Here is a 13,528-nt window from a genome sequence, read left to right on the forward strand (position 1 = left end):
GGAGGGTGTCTCATAGCCATACCCATCAAAGTCTGCTGTAAGATCAAGGAGCACAAGCACTCAGACTCCCCCATCGTCAGTATGGCCGACTGGCAGCAACCAAAGACTAGAATCTAGAGTGGTAAGTCTTGAGAACTTAGGAAAACTGATGTGCTTTTAGAGTTTGGGTGGTGCATGCTAGTCATTTACCTTGAAAGAAAAGCAATGATGGGCCACAACCTTGTCAGGATCCAGTGTGACCCTTTTCAATAGGATTTAAATGTGACCAGCGTCTGTTATTAATAATAATTACTATAATAATTTGTTTTTACAAAGTGCTGGCTACTGTATATTTTGCCATTAGTAGTGATGTACATTACAGGTGTTACTATAACCACATTTAATGAAGCTTAATGATGAAAGTTGCCTCTGTCAGTTTTCGAAGGACGGATATGCATGTCACAGAGCTTCACTAACAGAGATACCCTGAGAACGAGAGGCATTCAACACTAGATAATAGATGTGCAATCCATTCTGGCTATCTTTAGACCAGGAAAGAAACGATTTGATAGTTAATCTAGACTAACAATGTGGTTGGTATTGTTCAGCGCTAGTGCAAGTATTTTCTATGTAAATCATATTTTGCAGTTCAAGCACTCCCTTTCTTCGAGCAGCAAAGCCTTTGGAAAGTTCTGTTGTTGCAGTATGGTGCCCCATGTGGGTACTTGTGGGAGTGCCGTAAGGCAGCTACATGCCATTGGCTTAATGTAGCATGAGCCCTGCTTTTATTTAAGGGAGGGATTGTTGTGATATTTTTTTCCATTAGCAATCTGAGTGTGTCAAAGAGACAATAGTAAAGTATGGCATGAAGGATTAAAATTATTATGCCAGCACTGCATGTACCCACTTTCATCACCCTTGTGTTCCAGATCAGATTCCTATGATGCTATCCCATGTTACTCCATTTTGTACTTGAACTCAAATCAATTTTCAGTAGTTTATGCTTTAAACGATTTCATTACAGAAAGGACATAAAGAAAGTACTGTGGCCACACTATCAGCAGTCTTGCAGTGTACAACAATCAATGACAGTATCCTAGAAGGGTGTGGCCTAGGATGAATTCCACAAACTGCTCTCCAATTGGAGGACTCCAGTCGAGTTCACCATTGCAGGTCCCAACTATTTACCTCTTATGACTGCTTCTCACAAACATTCAGATTTGAGATGATGGTAATAAAGTCCATAACAGCAAATCTCTTCACGACTTCCCTCTCCAGTCATGTCTTCTTGGGACCATATACGTTAATTAAAATATCAGGTTGGCCAACCCAGTGCATAACCAGCTAAGTCGACTACAATCATAAGAATGCCATAAGGGGACCCACGGAGCTGCGCAAAGCTGACATCTTACTAAAAAACTACAAACTGTACATCTCACTCAGAAGTCTTCATCCACTACACTGGCAAGCACTGTGTGGCATAATGCAATAACTGCACCTCAGTGGTTACCATGCACAACATGAAATCATTTTCCACTTAGAGCCAAAGACAACACCCTTTCAACCACCCAACCTACTCTTCGTTGCAGACTTTTGTTACAACACAAGGGGGCACACTTCTTCAATGTTAGATTAGGTACTTGAACTGCATGGCTCTGAGAAAATGTAAAAAAATCACAGACTTGAAATTGGACCGACTGTTTATTCAATGCAGTTCTAAATAGGGAAAATACTTCACAACAAGAAACTCACTTTATATGTTGTTGGAGCAGCGTAGCGTAGCAGCTGTGTTCATCTAAAAAAAAGAACTATAGGGTCATATTTACAAGCCCTGTGCACCGCCAGTGCATTACTTTTTGTGACGCACTGGCGGCGCATAGGGCAGACTCATGTCTACAAGGCCACGCAAAGCCACTTTGCGTGACTTTTCATGGCCTTCTAGGTATGGTCGGGCAATGCGACTTGCCTTACACTGCATCAGGAAGGCGTGCCATGGGCATTACAATGGGTGTTCCCACACAACACCCATTGGTTTTGATGCATTCCCAGATTTACAAGAATCCGTAAACATGGGAAAACGTCAACACGGTACGCCTCGCCTGGGCAGGCGCAACAAGCAGAAATATCTTTATTTCCCCTCGTTGTTCTCTCTTTATATTCACGTATGGAAAGGTGAAATGCCTCTCTGGATTGATTTTGTGCAGGAAGGTGTGCCTTCCTGCACAAAAACAATCCTGCTGGCAACGCAGGCATCCTTGCACCATGGTGCAAGGGTGCCTGCATTGACACTAAGCAGCAATTTGTGCCCCATTGCGGGGGGAAAGGTCAAACATGCACCATATCTTGTAAATGCTGTGCATTTCTGCCCTTTCCCTGTGACACAGTGCAGCACAGCAAGCTCACTTGCTGCACTGCCCTGTGCACGGGGTTTGTAAATATGCCCCATAATCTTTTACCTTATCATTTTAAATTTGTTTTAGCTAAGAAACACCATAAGGAGGCGGAAAAACAGGCTCAATTTCACTTTGTCTATCACAGTATAGCATCTAGAATATACTCTGTTACACTTGTGTAATTTCCTAAATACTGCAGTACATACTTCATTCCTTTGCGTTTTGCCATTTTCCACGTCAGGCTTTAGACGTTGTGGACTATAGTGACCTCTAGTGGTTACTATCTGTAAATTTATCTTAAAGTGTCACTGCGGTGAGCAGTGTTCTTAAGAATGTAGATTTTCCAAATAATTTATGATGGAAAGTCTTAATTTTATTAAAGACACGGAGGCGAGTATTATGCTTACTTTTCCTGCTTTAATATCAATAGCAACAGCAGTCAAGAATATTAACCAATCCCAAATGGTTAGCAGAATAAGCTACCACTGGGAAATAAAGAGTTATGACAAACCAATCAGAATGCGATGCACAAAAAGTAGTACTCAACTTGACTGCAAGCAGCCCTCTTTTCTTCTGTGAGAAAGTCATTAGTAAGATTTAAATAATGGAAATATACAAGCAATTATACAAACAGCTAAAATTAGAGAAAACACTTCCTGGAACCAGTCCAAAACAAAAGCAGAGTCCGGTTTGAGGAGAGGAAGATGGTAGTGATCCATAGTTATCATAGGAGGATTAGACCTCTGACCCATGACGGAAGATGAGCATGAGATTTTATCCTGATGTAGTCGCTGAAGCGTTTGTAGAGACTAAAGGGAGGGAAAGAAGAAACAAATTATAGTGGATGAGTGGTGGGACAATACTCATCTCTGTGTCTTTAATAAAATTAAGACTTTCCATCATAAATTATTTGGAAAATCTACATTTTATGTCAAGTCTGGAGGGTCCTATTATGCTTGTTTAAAGCATATCAGTCACCAGTGAAGTAGCATTATTAACAGGTTTACAATAGAAAGTACGAAAGGTAGAATCATTTGACCAATCTGCAGATCTCAGAATGTCTTCCAAGCGGGAACCAGCCCAAAAGGCTTTAGACGCCATAGCGCATGGGAAGAATGAGCTCCAAATTTAGATTTATCAATTCCTGCAAGGGACATAATCCATTTGACCCAACAAGCTAAGGTGGGGGAGGAAATTGGTTTAAAAAAGGGTTTTCTAAAGGAAATTAAGAGTTGGGTGGTCAAAGACGTTCGGAGATCCATAGTCTTTTGCTCATAGACTTTTAGACAGTTACTTACACATAACTTAGGATGGTTGGGAAAGAAAGGGTAGAACACGGAGACGATGTTGTTTTATGTACGTCTGAAAACATTAAACAGTACACCAGTAGGGGTAAAATGTCGAGCAGAAACATCTAGAGCTCTAACATCAGAAAGACGTTTAATAGAGACTAAACACAATAACATTGTTAATTTAGCAGAAAGTATTTTGAGAGACAACAGCTTATTATCTTGCCAGGATAAAAACATTTGTAAAACAAGATTAACATCCCATAAAACCGTATATTTGGGTACAGCCGGATTGGAAAATTTTACTCCCTTTAATAACCGGCAAATGAGAGGATGTTCTCCAGCTGGTTTACCGTTAATGAAAGGATGATAACGAGAGATAGCTGAACGATATAAATTGATGGTCCTGTAAGATTTACCAGAACAGGCTTGAGAAGCGAGAAAATTAGCTATGAAGCCCAAATCTGCTGAAAAGGGATTACAAGATTTTCCCATACACCAGCTAGACCAGATTGACCAAGCGGACTTGTAAGCTTTAGATGTACCAGGGCCCCAGGAATTATTGATATAGGCTGAAGCTTCGAGTGAAATTCCTGGATATGAGGAAGAAGCCCTGACACCTTCCAGGCTGATAGAAGGAGGGATTGGTTGAGGATCAGGTCGTGGGGAAGACCTTGGGGATTGAGAAGTATCGATGGGAAGGAGGGAAGAAGGACTGGAAAGTCTATAGATAGTTTGAGGAGGGGAGGAAACCAGACTTGGGACTGCCAAAATGGGACTATTAAAATGATTATGGCTTTTTGTTGACGTACTTGTGCAAGCACTCTGTTGATCATGATGAAAGGAGGGAAGGCATAATTTATTGCATTCGACCAGTTTCGAAGAAAAGCATTGGTTGCAAGAGCTTAGGGATCTGGTCTCCAACTGAAGAATTGGGGAAGTTGAGTATTTAGACACGACGCAAAGCGATCTATCTGGAAGGGACCCCAATCGAGGAAGAAAGAAGACCTACAATCCTTGCAAGAGACTGAAGGGAGAGCGAAGTCTGCCGTAAAGATTGGGTTATTTCTGATTTGATAGATTTTATTTTTGAATCTGGGAGATGAAGAGTACCTTGAGGGGAATTTACTAGAAATCCTAGAAATTCTATGGATTGGGCCGGTGTTAGGACAGATTTGTCTGTGTTGATGATGAAACCTAATTCTGATAGAAGAGAAGTAGTGTAAGAAAGTTGAGAGCGAAGAGTGATCGAGGTTTGATGCATGAGAAGTATGTCGTCTAGGTAAATAATTAATCGGAAACCCTGTGCTCTGAGATGAGTTACTACTGGTTTCATTAATTTGGTGAAGCACCAAGGAGCTGAGGAAAGACCGAAAGGAAGGCAAGAAAATTGATAGGTCTGGTGTTGCCATTGAAACTGGAGAAACTTTCTGTGAGAGTGATGAATGGGTATCGTTAGATAGGCGTCTTGAAGATCTAGGCGAACCATCCAATCGTTCAAAAGGAGAGAGCCTCTGAGGTGCAGAATCGTCTCCATTTTGAAATGTCGATAAACAACGAATTGGTTGAAGTGCTTGAGATTTATAACTGGTCTGATCTTTTTGTTTTTCCTGATTACCAGAAAAATGGTACTTAGGAAACCAGACTGATGAGGCTGAACCTGTTGAATAGCATGTTTGAGGAGAAGGGATTGGATTTCCGAAGAAACCAGATCTGCCATATCTGTGGAGAATTTTAGAGGAGAGCTAAAAGGTTAATAAGGGGTTTCGTAAAACTCTATTGAATAACCTCTGTGTCGAGTACCCAAGGGTCTGACGTAAGCTCCTTCCACCTGTGGAGAAAGAATTTTAGACGACCCCCTATGGAAAGATGGCCAGAAAAAGGGCTTACCTGTGGGAGAATAGTTCTTGGAATTACATTGGTTCCTGCACCGGAAGCCTCTGGCTCGCTGAGGATAGAATTGTGGTCTGAATTCGTGTGGTTGAGAGTTGAAGGAGCCTCTGTAGCCTTGATATCTGGCGTAACGGCCGGTAAAGCGAACCCTTCCTCTACCGGCCCTGGCAAAAACACGAGCGTTGAAGTCTTTTTTTAGAGACTGTTGCGCTTTATCAAGGGGCGCAAAGGTGGTAACATATTTGCTTAATTCCTTAATGAAGGAATCGCCGAACAACAGGCTGTTAGCTTTGGGACCGGTGTCCATAACAGCAAGATTAGCTAACTTAGGGTCCAGTTTGAGTAAAAGTCCCTTTCGCTGTTCGTGAGTCATAGCTGAGTTTGCGTTGCCTAGTAGAAGGAACGCTCGTCGAATCCAAAGCGAAAGCCCTTGTGCATCAACTGAATTGTTGTTTAAACGGGCGGATTCTGCCATGTCAAAGATGCGGGCAAGAGGACCCACAATATCTGAAACTTTGTCTTGACAGACTGACCAGTTTCTATTAACCCCTTTGCGCGGGTCTTTTCCAGATTTAGAGAAAAAGGTTATTATGAAGGTATCTATGGAAGGGGTAGAAGTAATGTGTAAAGGTAGAGAAGGTCTAGGGCATTTGGATTTAAGCTTAGCACGCACTTGTTTATCAAGAGGTAGGCGTAGTTTTGCAGAGATGTAATTAGCAACATGTTCAGATGGTAGCCATTCAGTGGAATTGGGATGATGAATTAAGAGGGGATCGAACAGAGGCATCCCATCAGCATCAAGGAGAGTAGAGGAGTTAGGATCTCCAGATGCTGATTTAACCTTTTTGGCAGGAGGACCAATCCAAAAATCAGAATTACTGATATCATCCATGTCTTTATCGGAGTCTAAATCATCCATGTCGTCATCAGTGTCTTTTATTTTATTAATCACAATTTTATGGGTCGAGAGTCTATGTTTTGATTTTGCTTTACTTTTAGTACCCATAGAACTTTTCCCCTCCTTATTAGGAGGCCTGTGAGGAACGTCGTCCTCCAACCTGTGTGAGGTAGACCCACTGTCCAATAGCACAGAAACTTTATTGTGGTTATCATCAGAAGCCTCCGTGGCTTTGCGCTTTCTGCTTTCCCCCTCAGATAGGAATTTTGTGATTGAGTTAGACAGGATGAAACAGTATTTTCTAACTGTTTAGAAATTTTGGACATGGAGGCAGAAACAGCCTTTAAGACTGTATACATTTATTCAAATTTTCAGAGAAAATATCATTTTCATCATTATTTTCATCGTTTCCCTCAAAAAATGGGGAAAAATCCATTTTAAATTAAGCTAATATTTTCCCCTGGTGAAAACAGGGTTAATTTTTTAAGAGGGAGGAAAGGACGTGTAAGGAAGAAGGCTTCCCTGCCAACCGAAACGAGAGGCATAAGAAAGCCACGCCCCCAGGAAGCAGCCGGAAAAAAACTCAGAGTGCGAGAGGAGAGGCTAAAAGTAGCCGCGCACCGGAGTAACACAGAGAAATTGGAAACCCCTGAAGCGTGAAGCGTGAGAGAAAACAATGCAGCAGTTGAGGTGAAGCATGCCGGAGTGTTCTGAAGATATTATCAGAACTCCCAGAAAGGTGCAGTAAGCGTGAGGATAACGGTTGCGTCAATCGTATAAGAGAAAAAGGGGGATTTGGTGGGGAAACCAACAGCTAAAGCAATATAAAAGCTTAATAATGCCAAATAACGCTGAAACATATATTAAAATAGACAATGAAACCATATAAATTAGACATGTAAAGAAAGCCATAAAGATATACTTATTTTGACTGCAAGCAGCAAGAAAAGAGGGCTGCTTACAGTCAAATTGGGTATTTCTTTATGTGCATCACATTCTGATTGGTTTGTTATAACTCTTTATTTCCCATTGGTAGCTTGTTCTGCTAACCATCTGGGATTGGTTAATATTCTTGACGGCTGCTGCTATTGATATTAAAGCAGGAAAAGTAAGCATAATAGGAGCCTCCGGTCTTGACATAAAATTTGGCTAGTACCTGCTATAACTACTCAGTCGGGTTTTGAATTTGTAATTCAACAGTTTTCCGGCAAACATTGTAATTCAACAAGTTCCTATCAATCCTCCCTTCACCGAACAGCAGTTTGTGCTATAAATGTTTTTGTAATGCGCTGTTAAATCATAAATTAAAATCACAAAACTTCCATCAGTCACAGTACAGCGGGACTCCAATCATCCTATTTTCTGCGAGATTGCACCATTTTGAAAGTGATTGCAGTGTCCCACAACGAGCTGGTGCACAGCGCCAAATGTCCTACTTTTTGAGCGTCACTAGCGATGACACAGGTTGAGAGCATATGCAGATCTCAAAGCAGGCTTCATCCCTTATTTATAATTTGGGAGATGGGTACACCGAAAGTTCATACCCATTACAAATGCCATAAATGCACTTGTAATATGGCGGACAGGACACCTCCGCGTTTGTAACAAGATAACCGGTCCACCAAACTCTAAGGCCCTTATCTCCTGAGAGCAACCCATAAGTCATGAGTACTTACCCAATCTAACACACAGATATTGCATGAGGGAATTAAATGAGTATTGGGATTTACTGCTCCCCAGTAGCCCACCAGTCCTCATTTTGTTTGTCAATTAAAAGTTTTCTAGCTGTAACATAAGAATTTTAGATTCTGTTACAGAGGCGAGGATTATGCTTGTCTTTCTTTACTGATGTAAAGCACAGCAGCCAAACTACATGCCCCAAGAGCCCTAGCCCTTACGTGTCCAATCATAAGGCATCCCTGCCCTATATTTTCCTGAAACAACACAGTCTTTTCTTTCTTTGCTCACCGGAGCTTACGATAACGCAGTCCAACAGTCCGGAACCACAACAGCCTCCAGTAGACAAACTACCTCCTCGGAGGTAGAACTGAACTTCTTTTTCTCACTCCTCCTGAGTGTGATGTTCAATTAGCTTTGCCATCAGTGCCTAAGGAATAGAAAATATGGAATAAAATCTAGAAAAAAACACCAAATTAAATTAACAGGGTGGGTAAAAACATGCTCATAGAGTTAATACCATAGGTAAGCAAGTATAAAATACATATGAATAACTCTGGGTGGGATAATCCTCGCCTCCTTGTCCTTAATAGAATCTAAAATAGAATTTTTAATTCTTAACGCAATAGCTAGATTTTTTTTTACTCTGTCAGGACCGGCGGCTTTGGATTACACTAGTTTAAAGTTGATCTCCTACTCTCTTTGCCACATCTACAATTGGTTTATTGCAGAATACTTTAAAAGTAGAATCAGAGGACCAATCCGCCGCAGCCAAAATACCTTCCAATCTAGTACCCACTGAAAAAGTCTTGGATGCCGTGGCCCCTCGAACAGAGTGGGCCCCAAAAAGACTGGTATCTATACCAGCTCCTGTGGCCAAAGTTGCAGATGAAACTGGGCAGAAAGGTTTCTGTAGAGAAATAAGTAACTGACCTGCAGAATCTCGTCTAAATTCACGGGTCCTATCTTAGTATTCTTTTAAACATTTGACCACACACAATTTATGATTGTGAGGAAAAGCAGGGTAGGAAATACAACGTGATGCAATTTTAGTACATTTAGAAATAGTAAAAGACACCCCAGAAAGTGTAAATAATCTACCTGCAATATCCAGTGCTTTTACATCCGATACTCTTCTGCAAGATATCAAACATAACAGAGTGGCTAACTCAGCTGATAAAGATCTTCAGTAGAAGGCCAATTTCTCAAAAAGGTCAAAATTATATTAACGTCCCCTAACATCGAATACTTAGGTTGAGGAGGACAAATTAATTTAATACCTCGTAAGAATCTACATATAATTGGATGTTCACCAACTGGTTTACCTTTGATATGAGGATGGCCTACTGAGATGGCGATCTATAATTGTTCACTGTCCTGTAAGTTAAACCCTGACTGCCTAATTCTGACAGAAAATTTACCACTACTTGAATGCCAGCCCCAAGGGAGCCACATCCCGTTCACAGCACCACCACTTTTTGCGTGGTTCATCATCGGATCTGTCAGACTCTGAGGTGTGAACAGAAATATCGATGGACGTGTCACCTGAACCTTGAACAGATTTCGTTCCCAAAGGAATTTCAAGTTCAACCCCTTGATATTCATGATCTCTGAGTACTGAGCCCGCCATATGCACCAAAATATCAGCGGAAGAACCCCCAGCTGATGGTCTCGAGTATGAATCTGACTCCTGAAGTGGGAACTGAGATACATTCTGGCTGGAGCCTCCTGCAGTTCCCTGCTGCCAAACCTCACCAAAGATTGAGTAAAGGCTTTGAGGGCCTTGATTAGTGCCCTATTCACAGAATCCTGCACATGATAACTCAGTGTTTCCACAAGGTGCCCTTTTGTTGATATTCATCTTGATTTTCATGTAGATTCAGCTGAGGATCCTCCTAGTTGGTGTAGTACGCCATAATATGTAAATTAATGAGGAGAGGAAGAGGTTCAGGGGGGGCAGCCCCAAGCAGGTAATGTGATTTAAGTGTGTTAAAAGTCCCAACACACAAATCACTGACGTATTACAAACTTAAAGCGTGGAGGGAGCACATGCAAAGCCCTAGGCAAAGCCTCTAACGTTTTTGCACCCCGTCAGGCATTCCTGGGGCCACAAATCAGTCGATTGCACAAACGCGCATGTAGCCGATTGGAAAGATAGGGTCTTTTCCGATCCGGCTACTGCACGCATGCGCGAGTGGCACAACAGAAAGAGGACTACATCCTCAAGGTAGAAACACTCTCCCGGCCGCGTTCTGCTCCACAACACGCGTAGCGTGCAGTCAGCAATATCCAGCACCATAAAGCGTAAGACTAATAAAGCAATTAATCAGCAATATCTAAACAATGATAAACAATGCTAAAAAATATAAATGCAATATAAAGCCGTGAAGCGCATCGCGCTATACGGCAAGACAGTAAACAAAGACGAATGATGTAGTACTTATCTCGGCTGCAGCAGCAAAGAAAGAGGAAAGGCTGTGTTGTTTCAGGAATATATAGGATACGGACACCTTATGATTGGACACCTAAGGACTAGGGCTCTTGAGATATGTAGTTTAAAGTTTTATTGTATTGTTATTGGCTGCTATGCTTTACGTCAGTAAAGAAAGAGAAGCATAATCTGAAGCCTCCAGTCCTGACATAGAATCGCTGAATACTTTCGGTCTGCGCACTATAGTCATGCTTGGCAAAGGAGGGCGGGGCCTATTTTGATCATCATCAACAACACTAGTTCAACCTCTTATAGTTCAGCATAGTTTGTAGGACATATCTTACCTTCCCCCCCCCTCAAAACCGAAGTGGATGATTCATTTGATTGGTTGTCAAGTAGCAGGGAGAACTAGGCATTGTCTAATAGTCGCTGTATGTTCTTGATCTGTTTGTTTTGCATACCTATGAAATATGCTAAAAGGCAACAGCTCAAATTTATGCTAAAGTGGCGCAGCACAGTGATGCGCCAAAAATAGGAGTGCCACGCTGCGCCACTTTTGAAACGCAGGGGTGCACTGTATTTAGAGGAATACGGTGCACCCCTGCGTCTCCCTCTGCACTTGCACTGAATTAAGCTGCCTAGTGCCAAAGCAGGCATCCTTGCACCATAGTGCCAGGGTGTCTGCGTTGAGGGGCTAGATGGTTTATGTGCAGGAAGATGTTCCTTCCTGCACATAAACCATCTATAAAGGCGATGTGGCACTTCTATGTGTGCTGCAAAATGCAGCACAACTAGAAGTACCAAAGTGTTATTTTGAATGATTGTTTATGTGCAGGAAGGTGTCCCTTCCTGCACATAAACAATCGTCCATGGCATTTTGCTTCTTCTATGTGTGCTGCAGAATGCAGCATCATATAGCAAAAAGCAAAAAACAAGGAGGAATAGTTAGTTTTTTGCGCTGCCTCAGGTTTATGACAGCTAATAAATCTGAGGCAGCGTGGAACAGTGCTTAGCGCCACTAGAGCGTCACGGAAAGTGACGCTCAGGTGGTGCTAGGGGCTCTTAAATATGCCCCTACATTTTCTCAGCCCCCTCGCAAATTCTGTCAAATTTGTTCAAAATTCTGGCAAAATCTGTTGCTTATACACCGATAAACCAGTGCATAATTTGATAGAATGAGTGCCGGGTGCCCAAACACCTGCTTAGCAGCCTGCAGTTGGTGCAATTAAATGTCAGCACACCGAAAACCAAGGCTGTGAGGCCCGGAATCCACTTCATCATTCTTTTATCCACTACTAGACACACTCTGCCCCTTTATCTCACTTTTGTACGTTCCTGCTTCCTCCCTCTGTGATGTTTTTTCTGTTTTTCTCTTACTCTGTTTTCTAATTTGTGTTCTTCCCTCTCTTGCTCTCTGTAAATTTCAGATGTGGAAAAATAAGTCCCGACCCCTACCGGAAAAACCTTGCTAAATTAAGCACTGGTGTCAACTTAGCACTATAGGAGGAAACAGTCCCTTCCACCCAAACAGAAATTACAGGTGTTGCAGGAAAGCCTTCAACAGGATTTTACCCATCCGCGTTTCACCAGGAAAACCCTGGAGTAAGAGAAAAACCTCAGGAATTGTGCTGATCTGAGATGCTAAAGCAAACCCCCACTTAACTCCAGAGGAAACCTTTGTAAACGAAGTGCCAAGCTCCTGTCTCAAATCAAATCTTGTGTATACTCCTAAGTAGACAACTTTTTAACAATTGTGTAAGCAGTGTGTAAGTGTTCCTTCTCTCTCTTGCAGGGCAGCAAAGGCCTTGGATATACCAGCGAAAAGGGAGATGAGGTAAAAGCAATATGTTGACATAGTTGTGATATATATATATATCTCGGAGGAAGAACTCCCACAGAGTGTTATCTTCCAAAAATAACTTGATCTTTAGAAAGTGCAAAGATTTTGAGCTATATGCATTCTTGTATGTATGTAAGCATGTAAGCATTGGTATTTATAAAGCACAAATTTACCTAGGGATCAAGGCAGCACAGTAGATAGTCACAAGATGGAGACTGGTGGATGGATCTGAACCGTGTGCACTGGAATGGTTGCAGAGGTTGAAGTGCACTGGATCTACTGGGAAGAAAGCTTCCAAGCTTTTTATACAGTTTCCATAATTTTTGGTAAAGAATATCGGTTCCTACACTGTTAATGACAACCATGAGTTGCTCAGTTTAAAAGGGAAGAAGGAGGGCTCCTGCACTGTGAAGATTAGCTTAGTGTAAGGAAATGCCTCCTTGGAATGGTTACCCCCTGACTTTTTGCCTTTTGCTGATGCCAAGTTATGATTGAAAGTGTGCTGGGAACCTGCTAACCAGGCTGCAGCACCAGCGTCCTATCCCTAATCTGTACCTTTGCTTCCACAATTTGCACAGCCCTGACACTCAGATAAGTCCCTTGTAAATGGTACTCCTGGTACCCAGGGCCCTGATGCCTGGGAAGGTCCCTAAGGGCTGCAGCATGTCTTATGCCACCCTAGGGACCACTCACTTATCACAAGCACACTGCCTCACAGCTTGTGTGTGCTGGTGGGGAGAAAATGACTAAGTCGACATGGCACTCCCCTCAGAGTGCCATGCCCACCTCACACTGCCTGGGGCATAGGTAAGTCTCCCCTCTAGCAGGTCTCACAGCCCTAAGGCAAGGTGCTCTATACCACAGGTGGGGGCATATGTGCATGAGCACTATGCCCCTACAGTGTCTAAGCAAAACCTTAGACATTGTATGTGCAGGGTAGCCATAAGAGTATATGGTCTGGGAGTTTGTCAAACACAAACTCCACAGTTCCATAATGGCTACACTGAAACCTGGGAAGTTTGGTATCAAACTTCTCAGCACAATAAATACACACTGATGCCAGTGTACAATTTATTGTAAAATACACCCAGAGGGCATCTTAGAGATGCCCCCTTAAAAACATACCTG

The 13,528-nt window shown here is 42.2% G+C and overlaps 1 protein-coding gene and 1 long non-coding RNA gene across 2 annotated transcripts in view; one reads left to right on the forward strand and one right to left on the reverse strand.

Annotated features, from left to right (window-relative positions):
- COL4A2 (collagen type IV alpha 2 chain) overlaps positions 1–13,528 on the forward strand; it is a 628,472-nt gene that overhangs the window by 374,917 nt on the left and 240,027 nt on the right. Inside the window, exon 12 of the mRNA XM_069205111.1 lies at positions 12,353–12,394. Coding sequence (XP_069061212.1) covers positions 12,353–12,394 — 42 coding nt within the window. The remainder of the gene's footprint in view (positions 1–12,352; positions 12,395–13,528) is intronic.
- The window catches only part of LOC138250338 (uncharacterized), a 582,532-nt gene that overhangs the window by 314,124 nt on the left and 254,880 nt on the right, over positions 1–13,528 (reverse strand). The window lies entirely within an intron of this gene.

Source organism: Pleurodeles waltl, chromosome 8 (assembly GCF_031143425.1).
Source record: "Pleurodeles waltl isolate 20211129_DDA chromosome 8, aPleWal1.hap1.20221129, whole genome shotgun sequence".
Taxonomy (NCBI): Eukaryota; Metazoa; Chordata; class Amphibia; order Caudata; family Salamandridae; genus Pleurodeles; species Pleurodeles waltl.